The sequence below is a fragment of the Eubalaena glacialis genome, chromosome 1, assembly GCF_028564815.1.
Source record: "Eubalaena glacialis isolate mEubGla1 chromosome 1, mEubGla1.1.hap2.+ XY, whole genome shotgun sequence".
NCBI classification, from domain to species: Eukaryota; Metazoa; Chordata; class Mammalia; order Artiodactyla; family Balaenidae; genus Eubalaena; species Eubalaena glacialis.
Window position 1 is genome coordinate 215,335,110 of NC_083716.1, and position 25,359 is coordinate 215,360,468.

The 25,359-nt window shown below is 33.1% G+C and overlaps 1 protein-coding gene across 2 annotated transcripts in view; it reads right to left on the reverse strand.

Annotated features, from left to right (window-relative positions):
* Positions 1–25,359, reverse strand: part of ERBB4 (erb-b2 receptor tyrosine kinase 4) — a 1,117,451-nt gene that overhangs the window by 364,756 nt on the left and 727,336 nt on the right. For both annotated transcript variants that reach the window (XM_061187123.1, XM_061187117.1), the window contains exon 4: positions 6,964–7,098. In XM_061187123.1, the coding sequence (XP_061043106.1) occupies positions 6,964–7,098 (135 nt within the window). The remainder of the gene's footprint in view (positions 1–6,963; positions 7,099–25,359) is intronic.

Sequence of the window (25,359 nt, forward strand, 5' to 3'; positions counted from 1 at the left end):
AGCAGTTGAGGGAGTACCTAGTACAGCTGTGAGGTTTACTGTCGTCATTTGTGGCAGAAGCTGGGGTTGGCAGTAAGAGAACACAGCCAGAGTGGAGAGACTATGGAACTTATTCCAGATTTTAGGTGGTTTATATGTAAAAGGAAAGTGAAAACTAATTTATAATCATAAATGATTGAGGCCAATGTGTGTATATGTAAGTGTATGTGTGTGTGTACACACATTTATACAATATGTTTACTTTATAAGTATATATTATATGCAAATGCATATATATATGATTTGCAATAAAATAAAATACCCCATGAAATGCATGATAAATATGAGAACTGAGCTGAGATAGGAAAGGTCTATTGTGGGAGAATTCTTCCGTTCTGCCACCTGGGGTTGAGGTAAAGTACCCCTGAGGAATATTCTTTCACTTTCTAGAAAGCAAAGATCATACTTCTTTAATTTTATATACATATACTATTTGATGAAAAAGTTAATTGAAAGAAAACTATTGCATTTGATGAAAATAAAGATTTGTCATAAAAAATTTATTCAAAAAGTGAAACAACGCACTCTTATCCAGGAAACTAAAGAACAAGAAAACCAAGCTAGCAGATATATTGTGCTTGTATCTTGTAACATTCTTACATAACAGTTTATCCTGGAGTGAATTTCAGTCAACCTGGAAAACCTCTTCTTATAAATATAATGATAAAGGCCCTCTCAGATAAGGGTAAGATTCAAGTCCCTACTCTCTCACCAACAGATAAAAAATATGGCAGAACTGCCACTTGCTCTTATTTTTTAAAAATATATTCCTAGATTCTGTTCTGTTTGCTAATATTTTGTTTAGAAAAATTGCATCTGAATTCAATAAGTGATTTTTAGTTCTTTTGTTTTGTCAGATGAGATTCATGAAGAATTTATTTTATACATCTTTTCAAAGAACTATCTTTTGGGTTCATGCAGATTCATTTAGGCTTTCTAATGCTTTTTCACATTTTTCTATTTCCCTAATTAAAACTTTTATCTTAAAACTTTTAAAAACAATATGCATAATTTGATTCTATATATGCATTTATGTAAAAGTGGGTATGTGCGTATATAATACACAGAAACTGAAGCTGTATTGAAATGCACTGTGGGCAAATTTTGTTTTTTACTCTACTACAAAATTCTAAACTTTGCAGAGTGCATGTATTTTACGTAACTATTTTAACACTGAAGGAGTAACAACAGGTGATAAACTAAGAAAATCAGGTTTAACTGTATTTTGACATCTGATTATTTTCTAGTTCAACAAAATTATCTAGATGGGACACAACATGCAGTATTAGTTAGGAGCGGACAATTATTAAGATATGTAAGAGTCATTAAAAGAAAAATATAGTTTTAAGTCTTACTAATGGTTTTAATGCAGGCGGAACATCTGGTTTAAACAAATGATTAGTCTTCAAATTATGTTTGTGAACTTAATGCTCTTTTATGAATCTTCCAATTCCCCCACACTCCCACTGTGTCATTAGCTGGTATTTGGTTTTAGAAAGCAATTGAGAATGAGAGGTGCATCTGGTGTAAGCTAAAAAAAAAAAAAAAAGACTAGGATCTGCAGCATCTGAGTGTAGCTTTCAGTGTCTCAGTGAGATCAAGCTATGAAATATTATCTTCCGGATGCTAAAACACACATGAAACAGAAACATAATAGAATGTCAACTAATTAATATATAATGAAAATGTAACTGTCACATATAAAAATAACTCTGTCCACATATGGTCAAGTCATATGAAAAAAACAAATCATAATCAGAAGACACTTTATTCCTTTACCATAAGAAATCACTCAAATTTTGACTCATATTAACTCATTTCTTCCTCATAATAATCCATAATAACCCTAGGAAGTTGATAATATAAGCTCTTAGCCAAGAACCTATGTGTGATCTTTCAAGCCTGACCATAGGTAGCTACGAAGACTTTACCTGGAAGCCCTCACAGAGGAAAGCAGCCCTCCTTACAGCAGAGGTGGTGCACAGTCAATGTGCTGAGGTCTCTGAAGGGAGTTGCAGTCAAGGAGGACTCAGGGCTCCCTGACAAGCCATGCTTTTAAGCATGTTGACATTCCTAGCCCAGGTGCTTCCATTAGGAGGCCTCTCTATCAAGTGCCTGCCTTGGGTGCCTTTGCTGAAATGTCCTTAGAGGGGTGGGGGGAACCCTGAAGATACTTTTTCTCTCCTCTGGCTCATTACTCAGTACTTTCACACTCTCAGCCCTTTCCCCTCTCCCTCCCACCTGCCTTCTGGCCCGCAGATCCATAAAACTTCAGGCAGGAGCCTTTGCTTGGGGGCTCCCTCAGCAGTGAGACAATTTCCTGTGTTTGTGTTGATCAGTCTGATCCATGTAACTCTCTCCTGGAGCTGTTCCATGGTGAAAAATGGCACAGGGGAGGACTTGGTGCTCTTTCCACTGCAGCTTCTTGCTTATACTACTGCCTTAAGTGATTAAAAGCTTGAGTGTTACCTTCTTATTGGTTCTTTGTCTTAACTGACCACCATGAAATCTAGCGGCTCAGCTCAGCTCTTCACTCTCTCCTTTTATAGTCGTGGAAATGGAGGTGCTGAGAGCATAAGTGACTTGCCCAAGGTCACATAGCTAGTAAGAGGCAATGCTAGATTTCAAACAAGCCTGTTTGACTCCTAAATCCATTCTCTTAACTATACATCTTCTTCTTGGAAAATATCATTGTCTCTTTTTCCATGTTCAGGTTCTGATCTACTCCCATTTGCTTAATTATTAGAGGGCAAGCAACTTCCATCATTTTGATATTCTCATGTTGATGAGTGTTATTACAGAGCTCCAAGTGAAACATAACTCACTATATGATTTTTTTTCACTCTGAAGGGCAGGTTGTTGAATAGGCCCTATTGACGTAGCTTTTCAAGGATGTTAGAATGTTAGAGAAGTCTTGCTAGGGATCTGTACAAGAAAAAAGACACTCATCTCTCCTTTATCCTGCTAAAGTTTAGAACGAAGTATCTCAAATATTTTGAAAAATACAATTTGGTTAAAATTATTCCAAAATAACGTATTTTGAAAGAAGTAGTATCATTTAAAAATTGTTTTTCCACACACTTCAAACCTTTTCCTCATTGTTTCTATTATAGTTTCTATTTATATGTCAATAAAAAGCCAGGTTGCTCTTGAAAACATGGCACTTTTCTGCTTTAAGAATTAGTACTCAGTCCATTCTCTACATCTGTGTCCTTATTCCTGTCCCAGCCCTAGGTTCATCAGAACCTTTTTTTTTAGATTCAGGGAGATCAGGTCAGTGCTTTGTGACCACCTAGATGAGTGGGGTGGAGATATGGGAATATATGAATACATATAGCTGATTCATTTTGTTATACAGCAGAAACTAACACACCATTGTAAAGCAATTATACTCCAATAAAGATGTTAAAAAACAAAAAAAGAATTAGTATTGTACCAAAACCCAAAAGCATACGTTAAGAAATACTTTGCAAAATATCACTTAAGAATCAATTATCCTTAAATTCTTTGTCAAAATTGTGTGATTTGAACATATTTACAATTGTTAAACAAATCAGTGTCTCCAAACACTAAAGGAAAAGTAGACACGTATTTTATCTTATAATTATTATAAATATAATAAAATATAAATAGAACATAAATATAATTAATAGAAATAGTGTAACATAATTATATAAGTATAAATTAAATTAAGCATATATATGTGTATTGCCATCTTTACCTGAAATAGACTTGAAATGGATAAAATACCTGTCTGTGGATTATAATTTATTCTTCACATCCATTCTCTTAAATATAAGTGATGGATGGAATAAAATATAACTTGAATTCATCTGATTTTCCTCTTTATGACCTGATCTATTTCATTTATTTACCTATTTATTCAGTATATATCTGTTATCCATCTATCATGTGCTAGAACAGAGGACAGGATAATGAATTGGACCTTGTCCACAAGGACTTTTCATTTTAGAGTGAGACAATGCCAGGGTTCAGCACTGGTTATTACAGGGTTACACAGGAAAAGTTACCTAATCTCGCTTATAGAAGAGAACACTTCTTAGAAGAGATAACAACTGATGAGTATCTTAAAGTATGAATAAAATTTGCGCAGCAAACAATAAAGGAAGGGCAGTACAGACAAAGAAATTTTAAGAACTCATTTTATAGAGGGGGAAAATAAGTAGGAATCTGCTGAAAACTCCAAGTCATTGGTTTTGTTTAGATTTGACCCTACATTAGTCAGTTGCAGTGACAGTGTTTTTAGACAGGGTCATGGTTAGATTTCCATTAAATACAGCTCTTGCTGGCATTTTGTCAGGTGGAGTTGTCAGGACTGAAAGCAAGGAGAGTAGTTAAACACAGGGGCTCTTAACCAAGGGTTCTTGGGCCCTTAGAGGGGCTGTGGATAGAATTTATGAGGTTCTTGAACTTGATGGCAGAAATGTTACATTAGTTTTGGGTCTTACGTTTAGGTCTTTAAACCATGTTGAGTTAATTTTATATATAGCATAAGATAAAAATCTAACTTCATTTTTGTGTCTGTGGCTATCCAGTTTTCCCAACACCATTTGTTAAAGTGACTTCCCTTTTTAAAATAGTATTTATGCCAATTATTATTTCAAACTGTATTACATATTAATCCCACTGTTAGAATACTTTATGTAATATAATAATAAAGAAGTATATTACTATATCACATAAAGTATGCTGATAGGTGTATTTCAATATAATTTATTTTGTTGTAATCCTTTATAATTTATTTTATAAATTTATTGATTTTATACATATTAATTTATGATATAAAATATTTATTTTGAGCCTATTTATTTATTTTAAATATTATGAGAAGGAGGCTATGGGTTCACCAGACTGCTACAAGGGTCATGGCCTCAAAAAATATTAAGAATTCAGAGATTGTTCCAAGACTTCAGGCAACAGATGAAGTCTTGTACTAGAGCAATGGTATTAAAAAATACGTACAATGAAGAAATAGGCAAATTCAGCATGATTTAGCAATTAAATAAATGTCAAGAACCAAAGATAAGGTGAACTCAGTGATGCCTACCAACGTCTTAACTTGGGTGATTTGATTGGTTGGTGGTGGGTAGTTCTGGAACTTAGTGGGGAAGCTGAATTTAAACCATGAGAACTGCCAGTAATCACCCATGGGGAGAAGGTAAATGAAGAAACTGACTCAGGATAAAGCCATGGAAAACCAATATTCAAGGCCAGCCAATTTATTATTATCAGATATGGTATCATGCACTGTATATAATGTGTCAGCAAACAGAACTCATATGTAAAGAATAAAACTTCAACAAGCAATTGGTGGTTAATCTGTAAAGAATCATTTGTTATGATTCTACTCTGCATTTATAGTTTTTGTACCTGCAATTATTTTCATGCAAAAAAAATACAGCTACTGGTGCCTAACTATAGCCACAAACATCCAAATTTGCCCTCAAAAGAATAACACAAAGAGATACCATCTGTGAAAGTGCAGTAAATCCCTCACACCTTTCCTGCTCCACATCCTGTAAGGCTGGTGGACACATTCCCTTTGGCTTCTGTCTTGGGCTTTATTCTTGCTTGATCTCATTCATGCATTATAGGCTAATAACTAATAATCTGCAAGTCAGTAGGCCTTTCCTCTTTTCCAAACATTATGATTTTCCCCCTTCATATAAAATGTACTACGGTATGGGCAGACTGAAAAACGGAAGCCATTTCTGAAGCACATCATTTGCTTTGTTAGTGTGGACAGATTCAATTTTTCATTCACATGTAATTTTACAAGGTATGCAACTTGAACACTGTTGAACAAAGATGATATCTCATACAAATTTCTGCTTAAAGGTGACAAGCAAATTATGTTACTTTACTTTTTAAAGAAAGTTTTAGCCACTTATTAGAAACACAGCTGTCAGTTTGGTCAAGTATATTCATATTTCTCTGTTATTAAGACCATCAAGAAGTTTAATAATTGTCCCTTGGAATTTGATTTTCTACAAAAGTGCTATAACACAATCAGTACTATTGCAAATAATCATTGAACTGTGTGAAGATAGTTATGATTTCAGATGGGAAACATATAATAATAGATGAGAAATATAAAACCCAGGGTAATTCTTGATAAAGATTCTGTTCTCATACATATGTCAGTAATAATAAATGTGGGGACAACATAGCCTGCTTTATGAAAGTGAAACAGATTCCCAGCAGAATAATTTCCAAAGGCTTTAACGAGAGCTCAAATATTACTTGCTTATCATTTAATCATATTAAACACTTTGAATCTAATAAATCCTCTGTTGTAGAAATACTATACACTTTAAGAATGGGAAAATGGCTAGTTTATTAGGCTAATGACTAAAACCAGAATGTAATATATATTTCTTCTGTATGAAATATATATTTCTCCATTCTATTTATAGTGTTTAGAATTGTCATAAGGTATTACCATGAAGGTTTTAGGGGTAAATGAAGGCTTAGGAATTCTAAAATTTTCACTGGTTTTTATTTCTTATGTAAAAATTTCAGTGACTAGGAAAGTACATTTTTGTTCTACTACCTTTTTCTCAGTGGTGTATGAGTCACAAAGAGTTGAAGTAGCAGTTACACACCAGCCTTAAGTTTATGGACAATGGGCCACATGGTTAGACATTAGAAATATGGTAAAATAATTTAGATTTATCAAAAGGAATCAGGTTAAGAAAATGAGAATTTGTAAAGGGGGAGTATCATTCTAAAAAGAGAGTTAATTAGAAGCAAAAAGAATGTCCTGTCATACATAACTAAACATTTCAATGGATGCAGTAAAAATTCAAAATACTATTAATGACATGAAAAACATAAGCCATTCTTGTGAACACAAGAGGTAGAAGAATCTTTTGAGACATTAAAAAGGATAATGCTACTCACATCCTGAGCTACCATTTGTTGACACCAGAGTCAGGTTGGAAGGCCATGGATTCCGAACAATATCTTGCCAATGAATTGTGTCTGTATAACAAAGAAACTTGTTCTGGTCTACATAGACTCCACCATTTAGGATTTCTGTATTAAAACAAACAAACAAACATAGATTTGTTGTCAAACTTTTTGATGATAAAAGGTAGTCAATAAAAATGATTTACTGTTAAGCTATTTTCAGTGTTAAATTACAGTTACTTTGTTAATAGCCAAGATATCTTTAAAAATATCTTTTTCCTGAGCCATATAGGTTGCAGAAATTTGAAAACATTGAACAATACAAAGAAAAACAACCACTCATGATTCAAGCACTCAGAGAGAAACACTCTTCACTTTTTGGTACAGATGCTATCAGTCTTTTTTTATTTCCTCTGAAATTGGAATAATATTGCATATAATATTCATAACCTGCTAGTTTTGTTAATACTAAATTGTGAGTATTCAATGGTAATTAAATATTATTCTATGTTATTTCCAAGGAGCATATAATATGTCAGGGTATAACTTAAACAGTACTTATTTAACCAATCCCTTCTTATTGGTAATTTAACTTGTTTATCTCTGATTAGTTCTTTAAATTTTTTTCTATAAATAACATTCACAGATTGTGAATATTTTTAAGACAGATTGTGAATATTTTTAAGACTTTTGCTACAAATTGTCAAATTTCCCTTAAAAATATTGTTTCAGTCAATGTGACATTGACAGGAATCAGTTAGGTAAGTAATTAGCGCAAAGTGGAAGCCAAAATTAATGCTTCAGTCACAAAAGTGTTCTTTGTTCATCTCAAATGTAGTCAACAGAATTGCCAATTATTCGTTAAGAACAACACAAAGCAAGATATCATAAAAATGCTCTGGTTCATTGGAATAAGGGCAAGATTGTGGGATTATGTGCATCAGAGCCAAGTTTTACTTGATTCTCTATTTCACAACTCTAGCCTTAATCAACTAACTTGTCCTCTCTGAACAATGGCTGATCATATACATAGATTCTCATTCAGATAGCTTCAGGTTATCCAGAAAAAAAGGTAGATATTCCCTCTGAAAATACTATTCTTATCATTTTAAGAAATTGGTGAGAAATACACATAGTATCTTCCTACCCAATATCTACCACATTTTTTCTTCTTGTCCAATACAAGAACAAGTTAAGAGAAATCATATATCAGTCCATAAAGCATCCAGATACAAATAACAAAAGTCCAATTAACAGTAATTTATATAGATAAGGGATGATTTTTCTCACATAATAAGAAACCTATCGGAGGCAGTGTGGATATTAGTTTAGCTGTTCTGCAGTACCCACAACCTGCTATGTATGTTGGCTTTATTCATTCAAGGCATAAGATGGCTGCTGCATCTAAAGGTGTTTGTTTGAATTCAAGGCAAGGTAAAGACAGAAGAGCAAGCAGGAGACTTCCTCCTGGTGAAGCTTCAACTTTCTATTTGGAAAGAGATGTTTTCCGCAAGGATTATGTCTGCATTACAATGGCCAGAACAATATCTCATGGCTATTCCTACTGCAAGAGAGGCTGAGTGAGCAAGTATTTAGGGGAACATATTGTTATTCAAACAAAAGCCAAGTGTGCAGGGGTGTTAGTGAGGAAGAAGAGGTCCACGATATTGGGAAGGCAACTAACTCCATCTCTTGTGCTGGCCTTAAGAAAATCATCTCTCCTGTGTAGTATCCCAAGCTAAACCTTTAAGAGTCCCCTTAAACCAAAAAGGGGCATAAAGAATGAACGGAAAATACCATAAAAAAAAGGTATTTGTGGAAGTAAGATTGGTGGTCACATATAAAATGCCTTACTACTTTGCATATATAAAATCCTTCAGATTAATTTTGACATTTCAAGGGTTTCCACATTTAAAATCAATCCCATTTCCATCATTAATCCTTTCACTGACTATTGGATCCATTTCCTCAAGTGAGGGGAAAAAAAAAAAAAAGAAACAAAAAGAAATTAGATCATCTTTCTACTTCTAAAACCCAGTTCTTTCCTTTTCATGACCTAACAATACAACCTTCATCAAAGCAGAGGGGAGATGTAAGATGTAATAAAGATTGTGAAAATGGATTTCTACACTAATGTTTGGCATTAAGTCTCTAAGAAATGTGACGATCTCATACTAATAGCTTTCTCATGAGACATTAGATGATGCTCTTCTGCTCTAGGAATAATTTTTCATTAGGTGACAAAGAAAGGAGATTTTGACTGCTATCCAGGAAATGAAGGTTATTTTTCAGTCTACATTTGGAAAAGTTCTACTTAAAAAAAAATGTGAAGAGAAAAGGTAATAGCTCAAACATTGTAGAAAGAGTATATTTTTCAGGAGTTATATTTTAATTCATATAGTTCATACTGACAGATCACAGTATCCATCTACAACTTCCTATCTAAAAATATTCAAATAGAATCAGATTATATTATACTGAATAATAATCTCATCAAATCCTGTTCTTCGATAAAAATTAATCTGTTACCAATGTTGACATTTGTTTCTTAGAAATACTCTGTTCAAGAGCTTGGCTTATACTTGGAAAATGATTTAGAAAAGAGGTAATAATAATTCAAGTATAATCTTACATGTTAAAATTTTAAATTAAGACTACAATCATGATCAATCTGGATGAGACTTTTATCATTCTGAATTCAAAACCCAGCATCTGCTAGCAATTCTGGATCGGGAGGATTTATAATGTTTTAGCATTTAATAATGTATATGTACATTTTCCCTGAAAATAGTCTTTTTTTCCGTTATGTTTGGCTTAGACCATAATCTGTTGTTGAATGTCATAACCTCACAATCAGAAAGTGTATATTTTATTGATATTTATAGAAGTTTTTATGTACTTTTCATCTTACATTTTCTTTTGATCAACCTGATTACTTAAACATGTGTCATAAAATAATGTCAAAATTGCACTTATTCATTTATATGGTTTACATTATTTTATAAGTTTATACAGTGTTAAAATATTAATTTATTATGCTTCTGTGGGGAAATATTCAGTTAGATTTATTGCTGGACTAAGCAAATTCTAGGGAAAGGTATTGACCTGCAAGAAAGTTGTTAAAAGACACAGATTATTTGCTGGACAAAAGGGATAGCTAATGTGTCTGCCTTCACTGACTATAAAGGCTTTTTAAAAATTATATGTTTAGATTAGAAAAAGGGACAAAGATCGGAAGGAGAAAACCTTGGTAAGATATTTATCCAGGACGATACCAGAAAAGTGTCTGGCTGTACTTTAAATCTACCTTTGCTAACAGATTAGTTTCTATTAGTTTTATTAAAGATTTATTAGAAGGTACCACCTTTGTTACACCAAGAGTTTCTATCCCATTAGCATGAAATAAAGTGATTAATAATTATATTTTAAGACCGTGACAAAAAGACAATTTCTAAGGAAGATAGGCAAATGAGACCCAGACTTCACTGATATCCAAACAAAGATGCCTGGAAGTGTGGAAGGACTCAAAAAATGTTGAATAACTAAGAAGTCCAAGGTAATCTCATTAGATTGAATTTCACCTTCCCTGTAGGAAATATATCACAGTAAATAAAGAGAGACACAAATAGATTCTTGATCACTGAAACAATTGGTAGAAAAAAATCTGTTATGAATTTTCTTATCATATTATATAAAAATATTTCCAGCAAGTTCACAAAACTATGTCTCCTTTAAAAATGCCACCATTAAATATAATAAGATATATTAAATACAACTTTCTATGAAAAAAAGTATAATTTCATTTCTTAAAAAACTCCACTAAACACTTAAATATGTTTGTGTCTCAAACACTTCCTACTAGATTAATACATGCAAGTCAAGTAAAAAAAGGAAAAAAAAAAAAGCATGACTTTTTTTTTTGTATTCAGAGTAAGTAAACTGTAATCCACACTACTCTCCAATGTGTTAAATTTAACATGTATAGCACATGATTTGTAACTGAAGTAATTAGACTAAACTCCACGAAGGCAAGGGCTATTTTTCAGCGCTGTATCTATAGCATCAAACTTGGAGCAACATTTAGTCAATGAATATTTGTTAAATTGAACTGAAAAAAAATGTACCCTGATATTTGTCACCAACATTGATCAATTAACTTCTGTTATAGTTCCTAATTTTAAATTACATTCTGACAAAATCAAAGTAAGAATGAAAGTTATCTTTTTTCCATAAACACTCTACAGTTGATTTTTATTGGTCCTACATTTCATTAAGCCAGGGGTCATTTCTGTTTTGTTCAAAACTGTATCCCCAGTGTCTATCATGCAAGGCACAAGCCAGATACACAATAGATGTTTGCTTCGTAAAAGAAAATATAATATCTGGAGTATAAAAAAATGAAATACATATATAATTTTGAGGTTAGAGTTTTTATAAGTTGAAAGAGAAATAGCTTTTATTACATAAAATGCTGATAATTGATAATGTGCAAAATTACTGCAGGCAGTACATTTAATATTTATAAGGTACATTTAGATATATTCATTGGTATCCCTAAACCTATTTTGTGTACCAAATTCAGTTATCATTTATCAGGTGAATAATGATGATTATGAGCTATCCCAGACAGATCAAATTCCCCCAAACCTGTACAAATTACCTAGCATGTGCTACACAAAAGTCTAAATGCATGTTTTTATATTGAACCATAAATCTACCTCATATTGTTCCTTAAATTACTTTTTAGAAAGCTGTAAAGTGTCAATATGACATTTTAAAGAAGGTGTAAAGTACTTGTGTCTCAGCGTTCCAATCCACAAGGTTTGTACATTTAACCATTTCTTCCCTCGATTCTCATTTGCATGAGTCTAACGAAGAAGGAAATGTTTGTGTTATTTAAATAGTTACTTTGTGTTTTTCATTTCTTTTCAAATGCTAGTTATTATAGTGAATTTGGGGGATGAGTTACCATTAAGAGAATCATTGACATTTTGCAAATATATTCTCGCAAAAGAAAATGGGATAAAATACTGAATCTTGGCTGTTTTTTGCCCCTGCCCTCTAAGAAATAGCCTGATTGTGATGTAGCATCCCTGCTGAAAATACAGATTAATATGACCTTCTTACTAGGTTTAAGGAGTCAACAAAATTGCTTTGACCCCCAAGCACAATTCATAAATAAGACTGAATGTCTTTCTCTTTTTACAAAACAAAGATTATAATTTTAAATGCAGTTAGCCATATTTCACTTTAGTCTACGTGATCAGTGACAACAGTAAACATTTTACCTCTACTCACAAAGCTAACAAGCACAATGATATAAGAAATATCTAATAAGCAAGGATGAAATACTTAACCTCAATCCCTGACTGCGTATTTAAATATCTTGTTTTGCATGGGTGCATTTACAGGCCAACCTTAGAATTAAAATGATAATAAAAGTAAATAAAGATTAGAAATATTGCACTTGTCTAATTGGGAACGTCTGAATAATGCATACATCAGAATTCTATTGCTTATCCAAGCCAAAGGTCACAATCAAGAAGTCAAAGTCCAAAGTGGCAAAAGCCCATTTTCAAGATGAAGCTACAGGAAGCAGTTACTGGATTTTCTCAGACATAAAGCAATGTATCTTTCTCACTGTCATCACCTTAAGCCACGAAAGTCTGTTGGCAGATAATGATACAAAAGTAATATAGCTCACATCATCCACCTGTGATACTTAATACATCATCTCTGGAATGGACTTGGGCCAAAGATTCCTGTATCTTTCCCAAACCCAGACCTTTCAGCTGGGAGCACAATGAATTGCTGCTACCCCACTGGGTCAGCCCTCAAGGTTCATTATTAATAAGCTGAGACTCTAAAGGCTAATGAGAACCGGGTGCTTGAGGAGACAATGGCTCATTCATCATCAATCAAGCTTTGAAGTTTTTATACAGATGATTTAAGGAGAGTTGAAGTGTGCAAAATTGAAATGTCACATTTGTATTGGGAGTGGGGAGAGGGTGATAATGTAAATGAGTGATGTAACCTTCTGTATTTCAGCTCGATGATCAGAGTCAAAAGCTCATGGATGCGGATACTGGATACCAAATGTTAGGAAATAACAGTGGACAGTTTTTCAAACAGAGCAAGGCAATTTCAAGAAGAAATTATTAGATTCATTGACTGAAAGTTAGCTTAAGATAGAAAATAGTGGCAAAAATATCTTGATTTCAACTGAATGGAGCTTAGTAATTCTCTCCATAATGTTCCAATGTGCTAATACTTCAGGATCCAAAACAATTCTCAGCTTTCGATATGTTGTAGCTTGAGTCCTAGCTCTGCTGAGAAGTCTACTATGACCATCTAGTTTTCAGAGGTGAATTGCCTCTAACTTTTATGACACTGATTATCTGAACCACTCATCTAACAGAACAAATGCCACCGTATCTTCTTTATTCTTTTGTATATTGTCTCCCCTATCATAATGTAGGTCTCTAGAGGATAAGAACCATGACATACATCTTTCTGCGGCCCTGGTACCAAAGAAAGTGTCAAGCACATAGTAGAAATTCAAATGGTTTTGATGATTATAATGATACTGACATCTTCAGAACATGACTAACATTTGTAAAAAGTTCTTAGTTGCTTAATTAATAACATCATAGTGATATCTTCTCCTTATGCACTAGATGATGTTTACATTATAAACTACATAAAATATTGAATACAATTTGTGTGATCTTAATGTATAAATTCTTTCTATCCATTAGGAAAGTAGTAATCCACTTAAACATTCATATTCTCTGCAAAAATTTAAAAATAAATTTTGTCTTGTAACTGGCTTTAAATTAGAAATACAGAATTTCCTTCTCAAATTGTTCTCTTACCTCATTATATAATTCTATGTGTGTGTCAACATGTTTGATATTTTTCTTCTAATAATTTCTCCCAAACTTGTACTCCCCCTGTATTTCCTTATTTCCATTACAATCAAAATAACATGCTGTAAAAGTCAATTAGACTCAAAACTTGAGATTTGTAATTAATACTTCCAGCTCAATATTTAGTCAGTCATGACACCCTAAATAAAATCCTCATAATGTTTATTTTAATTTACCCCATTCTTTTTTATATTCCCTGCTCCTTCTTAATTTAGGTTCTATTATCTCATACCAGATTCAACGTTTTGCTTCTAACCTACCATCTCCACGAATCCATCTTACATATTAAAGTCATAATATATTGTATATTATAGCTAGATAGATAGAAAGATAGAAAGAAAGATAGAGAGGTAGATAGCTATACTATAGGTACGTGGGTGGGTAGAGAGATAGATTAATATTTCTCTATTAGGGCTTTGAGTATGAAAGCAATAATATTAAATGTAGTTAACTGGGTAAAACTAAGTTCAAAATCTAGTTTTTCACTTGCTAGATGTGTGACCTTGTATACATTTATGAGACTCAGTTTGTTCAACTCTATAATGGGAATATTGTAATCATAGGATCTGTCACACAGCTGTTGATTATATTACACTTTATATTTAGTAATTACTCAAATAGCCATTCACTGATTATGTTGTCTCTTAAAGAGGGTCCCTGCAAACAGCCACAAGACAATTATACAATACTTATGTCTCATTGGTCTGAATTCAGTCATGGAGCCACAGCTGGGCAGGAAAGGCAGGGAATCACAGTCTTTGTACTGAGTGTTATATGTCTAGCTAAACTTTATACACTATTTAAAACTTAGACAGATGTAATGGAAGTGGGAGACAACAAGCAGTCTTTGCCACACTGACTCAAAAGAAATCTCTTGGCATCTTCTATATACTTATAAAACGTAAATCTTGTGAATTGAACAGGCATAAAGATTTTTTCCTAAATTTGTACTGAAGGACAATATACATACATAGATGTGCATATATCATATGCAATGTGTTTTTACAAACTGAACACACTTATGTACTTGGCACTCGATCAAGACATAGAACACTCCAGCACAACAGAAGCCTTCCTCATATTTCACTCCCTATTGAAACCTTTATCCTGGCTTTGAGCAAGATTGCTTTCACATAGTTTTGTACTTTATACATAAATGGGATAATAGCGTCTGCATTCTTCTTGTCTGACTCCCTTTTGCTCAACATTACGTTTGCGAAATTCACCCATATTGTTCATTTTCATCGCTGTATGGTATCGCATGTTTTGTCTATTCTACATTGATGGGCATTTGGGTATTTTCCATTTGGGCTATTACAAATAGTGCTGCTAGGAACATCCTAAGATATGCCTTTAGTGACCACATGTGCACATTTATGTTGTAGACATAAGTAGAAGTGAAATTGCTGGACCACAGTGACAGTTTTCCAAAGTGCTTTTTGCCAATTTATATTCCCAACCATAGGGTATGAGAAATCTACTTGCTTCTTAACCTTGTCAACCCCTGTTTTTTTCTATCTATTTCTTTGTAGCCATTCTGGTTAGTGTTAAGTGGTATCATTTTAATTTGTACCTCCCCAATGATTAATAAAGTTTAGCCTCTTGCATACTATTTTTGAAGTGTAATTTTTTAAGTCAAGAGGTTTATTTCCATTTACTTGAAAATGGATCTTCCTATGTGTGAAACATTTACAAAGCACTGAGGTAAACCTGATCTCTATTTGAGGTTATTAGGAAACAATTGAGTAATTAATGTACCAGACGTTACCCTCCTAACTTTTTAATTTTGGGGTGGGGGGATCTGACTCAATGTTTTGAAAATGATATTTTACAATATATTAGAAAAATACATTAAAACTATATCAATAATTATAAAAATAAAGAGCAAAGAATGGCTTCTAGAAGTTGGATGAAAAAATTCACACTAAGTGAATATCTCTCTGATAAAAGAGATGAACACAATCAAAAGTATATAAAAAAGAAAGAAAAATTCACTATTTTCTTGTTATTAAAATAGAACACTCCTTTACATAAAGATCAAATATTTTATTCCCGTATCCACCAGAAAGCCTTCATTACAGACAACAATCCTCTTTAAATAACTGCTCCGACTTTCCAGAAAATGTAATTGCTTCAGTAGAACAAATCCATAGAGTTCAATGTTTTCATTACCAATAAGGGGGAAAGTCATATTAGTGCCCAGAAATGATTTGTCCCTTTTACTTACAGGCTTTAATACAATAAGCCTGGGATACACTACAAGGTCACTTTCAAATATCTCACCTACGATATTAGTTTATATAATTTTAATAACTCTTCTCACAATGTGTGATTTCTTCACTACTTCTTTAGAGTATTTCAGAAAAGTATGATTTCTCTTGATGACAGTAACAAATAATATTGCTGTATGTGTTTGTTGCTGGCAAGCTAAGACTTGCAAATAAAAAATAAAGCAAGAGAAAGCAGAATGATTTAATCTTATAAAATGATTATAATACGATTTTAAGCATCAAGATTTTTAAGAGGCTATTTAAAAATAACAAATACATGGTTTGGGGGCCTGGGTGTCTCTGCTAAAATGTCTATAATGTTAAAGTAATGTCGAAGATAATAAATAAAGACAAAATTTTACAAAATAAAGAAGTCATAAAATACGAGTGCAAAGAAGCAGATTCTAGAACATTTATAAAACCCACAAGCAGGTCTACATTGACTTCTTTTGAGTAGAGTTTTAATCTGGATACAATTAGAAAAAGAATGATTGAATAGGAGTAGCCATCATTTTCTAAAGCACAGATTTCAAAACCTGAAATACCAGATATCATGGCAAAATAGAAAGAGAAATAGCTTTGGAGTTAGACTGGTTTGTATAAAGTTTTAAATTAGTATACCTTCCATGCAGGAAAATGCACAAACCTTAAACTCTATGTTTTTTAAATATACATGTATACGGTGTTTGTGCATCTGTCTCCATGCAGCCACCACCCAGACAAAGACACAGAATATCTCTATCACTCCAGAAATTCCTCCTTGCTCCTTCCAAATAATATGTTCCCAAATCCACTATTCTATCACCACAGATGAGTTTTGCCAGTATATAAGTTTATATAAATGGACTAACACAGTATGTATTCTTTTCTCTTGCCTTCTTTTACTTAAAATAGTATTTTTGACATTTATTTGTGCTGTTGCCTATGTTAGTAATTTGTTCATTTTTATTGTGTACTATTCATATATATGAATATGACACAATTTGTAGATTAGTTCATATTTTTTAAGCATATCTTTGCTATTTTTACCTGTGTGATTTCAGGCAAGTTAGCTTAAGTTTCTATTCTATTATCTAGAAAATAGGAATAATAATATTTAATTTGTTGGTTTACACTGAGAATGACAATTATGTATATAAAGCACCTGGTACATACTAGGTCCTCACAAAATGGTAGCTATTTCAAAATATGTTTTAAATGTAGTTCAGGAGCCTTCTTTGTTCAAAGTGTTTAAACATATGTGCACATTGAATAAAGTATTGGATCTTTTGGGAGGAAAGAAGACCAAATAAAAACTTCTGAGAATCATACAAAATTTTCATAAGTTAAGTTTGGTGCTTGGCATAATAATTTTAGAGCTAGATATATTAAGCTAAAATATTTTTAAATGTACTTCCAAAGTTGACTAATAAAAATTGGGTTTATCTGTATTTCATAAGATAAACTGTTCCTGAGGACAAGATCATAAATTCTGTAACTCACTATTTCCCCCATAATGAGTAATCCTGAATATCTAGTTGGGTTAATCCTTTGAGTCATTTCTTGTCATCTCTGTAACTATATTCCATGACAGTGCTTAGAACTGTTAGATTTCCTTCTGTTCAGTTCAGGTTGGTACATAGTTCACAGGTCACAAAGTCTCTGCTGGTAATTTCCAGGTGACCTTCACCTCGGCTGCCACCACCACTGTGCTTCATAGAAATCAGGGTAAAATCCAAAGGGCAGGGACAAGTAAACTGAGCTGTCCTCTTCCATTTCAAGAGTCTGGTATTTTTGCTGAAGCAGAATGGATTCATTAGGAAACACAGAGCACTATTAAACATATCTGTGTAGCTGCGGGTTGTTCAGGGAGGTGGGATTGCTCCAAACTTTTGTTTAAATTTATTAAAGTTTTTTAAAAAAATAACCAATAAATTGTGTATTAAAAACTAGCTGTGTAACAAGTATTGCTGTAATAAGACTGCTAGTTGACATAGGGCAAGAAAGTTCTTTACTCTTGAATGAAGAAAAGATATAATCAAATATTATATTTGCTCAGAGAATTTAAGAGTTAAAGTTATATATTTAAAATATTTGAAAAAAAAAGGTCATTAAAATTTCTTCAGAAACTTACATCATTTTTAATGAATCATTATATCCTATGGCTCCTAGAAACACCACTCTCATTATTTTCATATTGTGACATCTGATGTCATAACAGATGGCTCCACTATTCAATGGCATAGCTCTGTAACCTGTATTGCCATGTCTTCTAAATTAAGATATACTTTTATCTTAGGATGCTTCCATTTTTTCAGGGTTAATAAATATGATTTAAAAATTATCTGGGGTATCTGGCTGCTCTTTGAGGCTGGACATGAAGAAATGACCCAAATGCTAAGATGCCTAACAATGTCAGATGGTTCAGTCAACTTGAGAAGCTGACATTCAAGAAGGAAAAACTACTGGGATGTAAATATCTACACAGGCTATGGGGTCAGACTGGGTAACCATGACACCCCCATAGATCACCTGTGAGATAACATTAGTTATCCACCCCAAGTCTCAGTTCCCTTATCCATAAAATGAGGATATGGATATTAATATTACCTCCCTCACAGGGAAATTGTAAGGAGAAAATGAGTTAATACATGTAAATACTCACCACAGTGTCTGTTATGTGGCAAGCATTCAATTGATGTATTATTATTATTATTGCTATTATTACTATTAAGGGGAAGATAAGAAAAGTTCTCTGGTAAACTGATTTATTCTATCCTGCTTGATAATTATCTCTGCTCCCTCTTATAAACACACTTTTGAGAGAGCTAAACTGGGGCAGGATTATTAGGCCAAGTTAGAATATGCGGGTTTGCATTTGCTCATTTTTAACAATTATTTTCAACTTATATAAGTTTCAGATGCCCTTTTCGGAGCATATTATAGGTTCTAGAAACTCATAAAATTACTTAAGATGCTAAATTCAGAATTTTCTTTTTTTGGGTGGGATTCCTATACCCCAAAGGCATAACAAAGGAGACACAGAATAATAAAGCAAGGTGCCAAATGCCTCACACACAGACAGGGATCAAACTAGGATTCAAGGGCCTATCAGGTTCCAAAGCCCGCTGTTAATCACCTCACTCTAATACCTCTTGGTAATACTGCCATTGTTTGAATATATTTATAATCCAATGTATCTCTCAATGTATCTCTGTATCTCTTACAGAAGTCCTCTGAGTTAATTATTACTAGTCTAATTTTACAGATGAGAAAACAAGTTTAGAGAGGTAAGTAACTGGTAAGTGTTCTAGAGAAATATGATTCCAACTCATTCTAACTGCCTAGTTGGGATCCTGTTTTTAAACTTTTTATTCTATACTCCCTCCATAATAGGAAGAAAAGACTGAGAAATTTAAAGGAAAAAAAAGTTTAAGTAGAGATGAAGCACAACTCTAGCTTATGTAATCTACTTCTAAGTATAATTAAGAAGTCACAGTAATTTCCCTGAAGTCTTTTTGAAAATACTTTATTGAGTTGAAAGGTAAAATTATGCTTTTAAGGTATCTTTTCTGCATGAAAAACTGTGTATTTAAAAAAAACATCCTGGCTCTGTTAGATGTTTGGACTACATCCCAACCTCATCATTGGAGGTGCTTTCCTTTTGCCTCTGTTGAAAGTAGACAATAGGAAAAGGCAGCACAATAAAACTTCAAGAATTCAGCCTACTTAAGGAAAAGCCCTTCAATTCAGTAAAAAGACTGAATTAAAGAAAAGAAAGGCAATTTTATTATGTTCAAGTACTGTGGGAACTCTACCTGCGCTTAGTTTTTGGAAGCTGCACTTTAATGAATAGGGTAAAATGATTTTTAATTACCTTATCCAAAATCATAGCCAGAGTAGAATCTGCCTCTATGTGCTTTGCAACTGCATTTCTAAAGATATGAAAATGGTTAGTTTAAATGTGTAGGGCATCTGGTTCTCCTAAACAAAGCTGCATTTTCCGTATAATGCTTTTTCCTATTAATTGTTGCTGAGCAATTAATACAAAGAGAGCAAAAGAGCAGAGCATTCAAATGAATGAAATCAAATCAATGAAAATTTATTTTAACATTAAGTTTAAATTCTAATCATTTTAATGGCAAGTGAGGTAAAGCTCACATGATGAAAGGAAAAGGAATTCAAAATTAAAACAAATGGTAAAATGTAGATTTATCAAGGTATCTTCTTTGCAGGTAACAGTGTTGAATTGAATTGTACACCACTTGATATTATAAGATGACCAAAATATTTTCTTGGGGAATAAATTTTTAAAAATTATCCTCCTTTCTTTGATATAATTTAATATATTCATCTTTAGATGTGTCTATCAGGTAACATTTTTAATTTTAATAGTGGAAAAGGAGGGAGGTGATTTTACTTGGGAGTTTGGGACATTTTATTAATATTATTTACATTAATTTCATAAATGTACTGAGAAAAGAGATAAGAATATGATATATGTAGATGAATTTTTATTTTACCTCTAACAAAAGGATATGTTTAATTTCAAAGACTTCATTATTTTCCAAATATAAAGTCCTTCACTAAAATTTTCTCACATATGAAGTAGAATTACATAGAAAATTAATCTCCTGTGATAATCTCTATTTTAAGCTACCTAGCCTCGGATACAAGGGGTAAAAGAAAGACAAAAAAAAGGAAAAAAAAGGAAAACCAACTTGATCAGCATAAAAATCTGGACTACCATTGGGAATGTTAGCAGGAGTACCACTAGTGCCTTCAGTTCTGCTTTTACCATTGTTACATATACATTTTTCCTTATAATTAAACAACAACACAAACGTATTATTTACTCAAAAGCTATCATATTTTGAGAACTGTTCCTAACAGTTTTCTAAGTGGCCCTGGTCCTCTATTCTCATTTTACTTTAAAGCTTAGAACAATTAGATGGCAACATCTGGCAAATATTGCTCCAAACTAGATGCTAAACATAATTATTTTAAAAGTGTGTTTGTGCTGAGATCAGAAATAAAGAAAAGAATATTACCTTTATACCTTAAAATACATTTTTGAAATTAAAAAAAAATTCAAATGTTGTTCCCTTTGTAATCATTTAATATTTTCTTTTCTCTGGAGCTTCAAGAGTTATAATCTAAATTGCAACTGAAGGAAGCTTAAGCTAGCTGATGTGCACCTAGCTATTTCCGTGCTTCAAAGCCTACAGAACCATCTGCTTGTTGGCAGGTGTAATTAATTAGCTGAGTGGAAGAGACACTCCCTTTTAGAGTGAATAGGAGGAGAGGAGGAAGAAGTCTATGAAAAAACAATTCTGGGCAGACCAATCGGCTGGGTGCCTCTGGGCAAATTTCCGTTGCTGAAAACTCATTGAATTTAATGGTTCTTAATTTCACAAGATTTCTAATTACAGCTAGGATAATAAGATGGGATCCAAGTTGAAAAAAAAGTTGGCACGTTTTCAAGGAAAATCCTTCCACACAATGTAGACATCCTAAAGTGTAGAAGTTCATTTACTTATACATTTTATCCATTTATTCACTCAACTTTGCTAATAAGCAGTTTTGAGTCTATTTGGCTGACAGGTGGCAAATGCATATTTATAATAGGAAAATGTATCAAGTTAAAATTTTTTTTAATCCAAACCAACATTTCTTTTCAGAAGTAGTCAAAGAGAAGTCAATCCAAAGTAGTGCATCATTACTCATGTAATAAATTAAAAAAAGACTACATTCTAAAATGAGCAAAAATATTATAAAAACCAAAATCATAAATTTCCTATAAATGTACCTAAATAAATTTCCTATGAATTTTTCTAAACAACTTACGTTAAGTTTTTATTAAAGGGTCTAAACGATAATGAATTCTACAATGCATCCTCTTGTAAATGCTCTAATTTGCAAAAAGCAGAATTGTGTCTTAAACTCAAATGTCTCCTTGGGCTTGGCCTTCAGTGGATAAGGGGAGGAGGGCTCAAGAAACAGGAGTGGGTTGGACTGGTGGAAATGAGGACACTCTTGCGACTACAGGGCGGAGTGGCCACCTAGCTTCAAGGAGTGTCACCAGGAGACAATGGGAGCTCAGGATTGCCAGAGCTTAGTTTTCTTCATGGAGGCCAGAAATCCAGAATTTATTGGTAAATATCCAAATTTTTAAACATTTGCTGTACGAAGCCAAGCACAGCGGTGGTCCAGTTATGCTCTTTGACTAGCAATTTACCACATCTAGTTTAGAGTTCCTCAATAATTATCAAGCCTTTACACCAATAACCATATTGAGATTGTATCTCATTGATCAAGTCTTATCAGCTCCTCTACCTAGTGACAGAGAATGGAAAGGGAAGGTGAGGCAGTTCTATAATTTATGAGAGAGCAAAGAAGTAAAAAAGCCCTACAGTTCCATGAAGACTGGAGTTGAGCGGGCAATGAATTCTATACCACCTCTTCATTCATTTTGTGATCCTCATTTGTTGTAATGGAGGTGAAATAAGCCTCTGGCTATAGAATGAGGTTTGGTATGTGTTCTGCTGAAATATCACCATGGTACATCATACTCTGACCACTGAAGTCATGTGGATTTTATACAGGTGAAGACTTATAGGTCACCTGAAAGATGAAATCCGGTAACCGGCTGTCATAGTAGCATGGTCATGTTTACAAGAGTAACTTAATAGCACAAAGAAAACTAGACTAAAGGACACTGGAAAGTTAAATTGCAATTTAGATAAAGGGGACAAAAGTAGAAAAAAGTTGCAGTCAGGAATATACTCCCAGACTTTATTGGCCCTAAATTAATCAGCCCGGTGGGGATATATACCTGACACTTGGAGAGCAGAGGCAGAAAAGGAGAAAGAAAAATTTAATCTGTATTTTTCATAATTCTGAATGGGCTTTTGCTAAAAAAAAAAAAAAAAAAAAAAAGATTCCTGTACAATATATAGAATTTCTTCTTTGGAAAGAAATGAATTGAGTGACATTGAGATCCCACTAGCACTGAAATCAACAGGCCAAAAAACATTCCAAGGAAGCCATTCCATTAGTTAGACTTTCAAAAGAAAGAAATTCTAAGAACTGACATTAGACAAACTAGGATGCTTTCAGCCAGGGGTAGGGTATAGGTGAAATTTTAGCTGCCCATTGTTTTTTATTCTGCTCTAAAAAACACCAGGTAATAGTCAGAAGACTTCCAGGAGTCAAATTGTGAACCAAAAGTTGATCTCTTCTCTATACTTAGGACACAAGAATCTTAAGAGACTTGGGTTCTTTCCCCTCACTCCATATCTCAGGGATTTTTTTCTTTTTTCTTTTTTTTTTTTTAGTGCTGTGGCCTCCCTCTCTTGCCCATTTTGGAGGGATGTGGTTACATTGAGTCCTTCTGCAACAAACCTTCATCCCTAATAGTGAGTGTTGCTTCTACCTCTGAGCAGTAGTTAGAGCCATTTCAACAGGACTCTATGCAGCCTCTACCTGCCATAGGCTGGAAGTTGGTCTGTGATCCTAAAACCCAGGTTTGTTGGTTTGTTTGTTTGTTTCTTGACTCTATTTAGAAGAGTTGGAGAAGAACAAAGATTTGTCTAACAAAATACCTGAGGGCAATAATAGTTTCTGGAAAGGAGTTTAATGGAGAAAATACAGAGTATTCAAGGTCAAAGGAGAAAACATGTATGAGAGAGTATGAGTGTAGACAAATATAGAGAAAGGAGATAAGTGTTTATTTAAAATATTTTGCCAACACATATTATTTACACTGATTTGTTCTAGGTGTTTCAAGAGATGGCTGGCCCCTTCTCCAAACTACATCACCTCTTGGCTATATAACTGTATTGTTTTCTACCTTATTCTCTTGCTTCTAACCAATTAATTTACCATAGCCTGCTAATGTAATCATTCAAAATAATCCTAATAATATTAAAGACCAAGACTTTGAAAAATGGTGAAACTGATATCAAATAAACATAATTCAGAAAGTAGTAGAAATTTCAAAATTATATATAGTTAGTATCCTCAGATAATTTGGGGAAAATGTGTAAAAAATGAACACACTTAGAATCCTATAAGAAGAAACAACCAAGGAAGAAACAAATGTTCTTGAACATGACAAATATCATTTCCTACAAAGGTTTAATAGAAGTATTGGAACATAAAATTGAAGAACTCTCCCAGAGAGTAGAAAAAGCAGAGAAAGAAAAATAAGAGAAAAAATTAAAGAAATAAAGGATATATCTAGGAAGATCAACATTAAGGGCTCCAGAAAGAAAGAACAAAGAACACATAGAAGAATAAAATATCAAAGATATAAAGGCAAAATAACATCAGACTTCTCAACAGGGAGACTATATGTTAAAAGGTATACTTCAAATACCATGTGAAATTGCTTTTCGCGTAGCATTTTGAACCCAAATAACCATCAACTGAAACCATCAATAAATAAGTATAGAAGGAAGACATTTTTAGATATTCAAGGACCTAGCAAAATTCTCCTTATGATTTTACTAAGGAACACATATGAAGGTATTCTTCAGGAAAACAAGGGAACAAAGGAAAGTAGTGGAAATATGCGATGCAGGAACCAGCCCAGGAAGTCTGTAAAGAGAAGTATGAGGATGCAGCTGACTTAGAGAAATGAATACTTCTGGTGAAGTAAAACCGAGAGTTCAATAAGAGTGAACTCCAGGAAAAAGGGGACTGATAGAATGCATGATATTATAAAGAGTTTAGCAACAACTGGACTATAATAAAAACAAGTACTGCAAGATAATGGAAACCAAATAGAAACATGAGGAAAAACAAACAAAGAAAAAAAAAAAACTACACAAGAAAATGAATATAATTATATTTTTTGTCTCTGCCACAAATGATCTTTAAAAAAATTATAATAATGTGGGACTTCCCTGGCGGTCCAGTGGTTAAGACTTCGTCTTCCAATGCAGGGGGTATGGATTCAATCCCTGGTCAGGGAGTTAAGATCCCACATGCCTTGCGGCCAAAAAAAGCCAAAAACATAAAACAGAAGCAATATTGTAACAAATTCAAGAAAGACTTTTTAAAAAATGGTTCACATCAAAAAAATCTTTAAAAATTTTTATAATAATGTAAATACTGTATATTTTCAATTTTTAGCAAAGAAATATAGTATCTTTTAAATAGTCAAAGAACAAAATTGTTAAGGTTGTTAACATATTCTGTTCAAC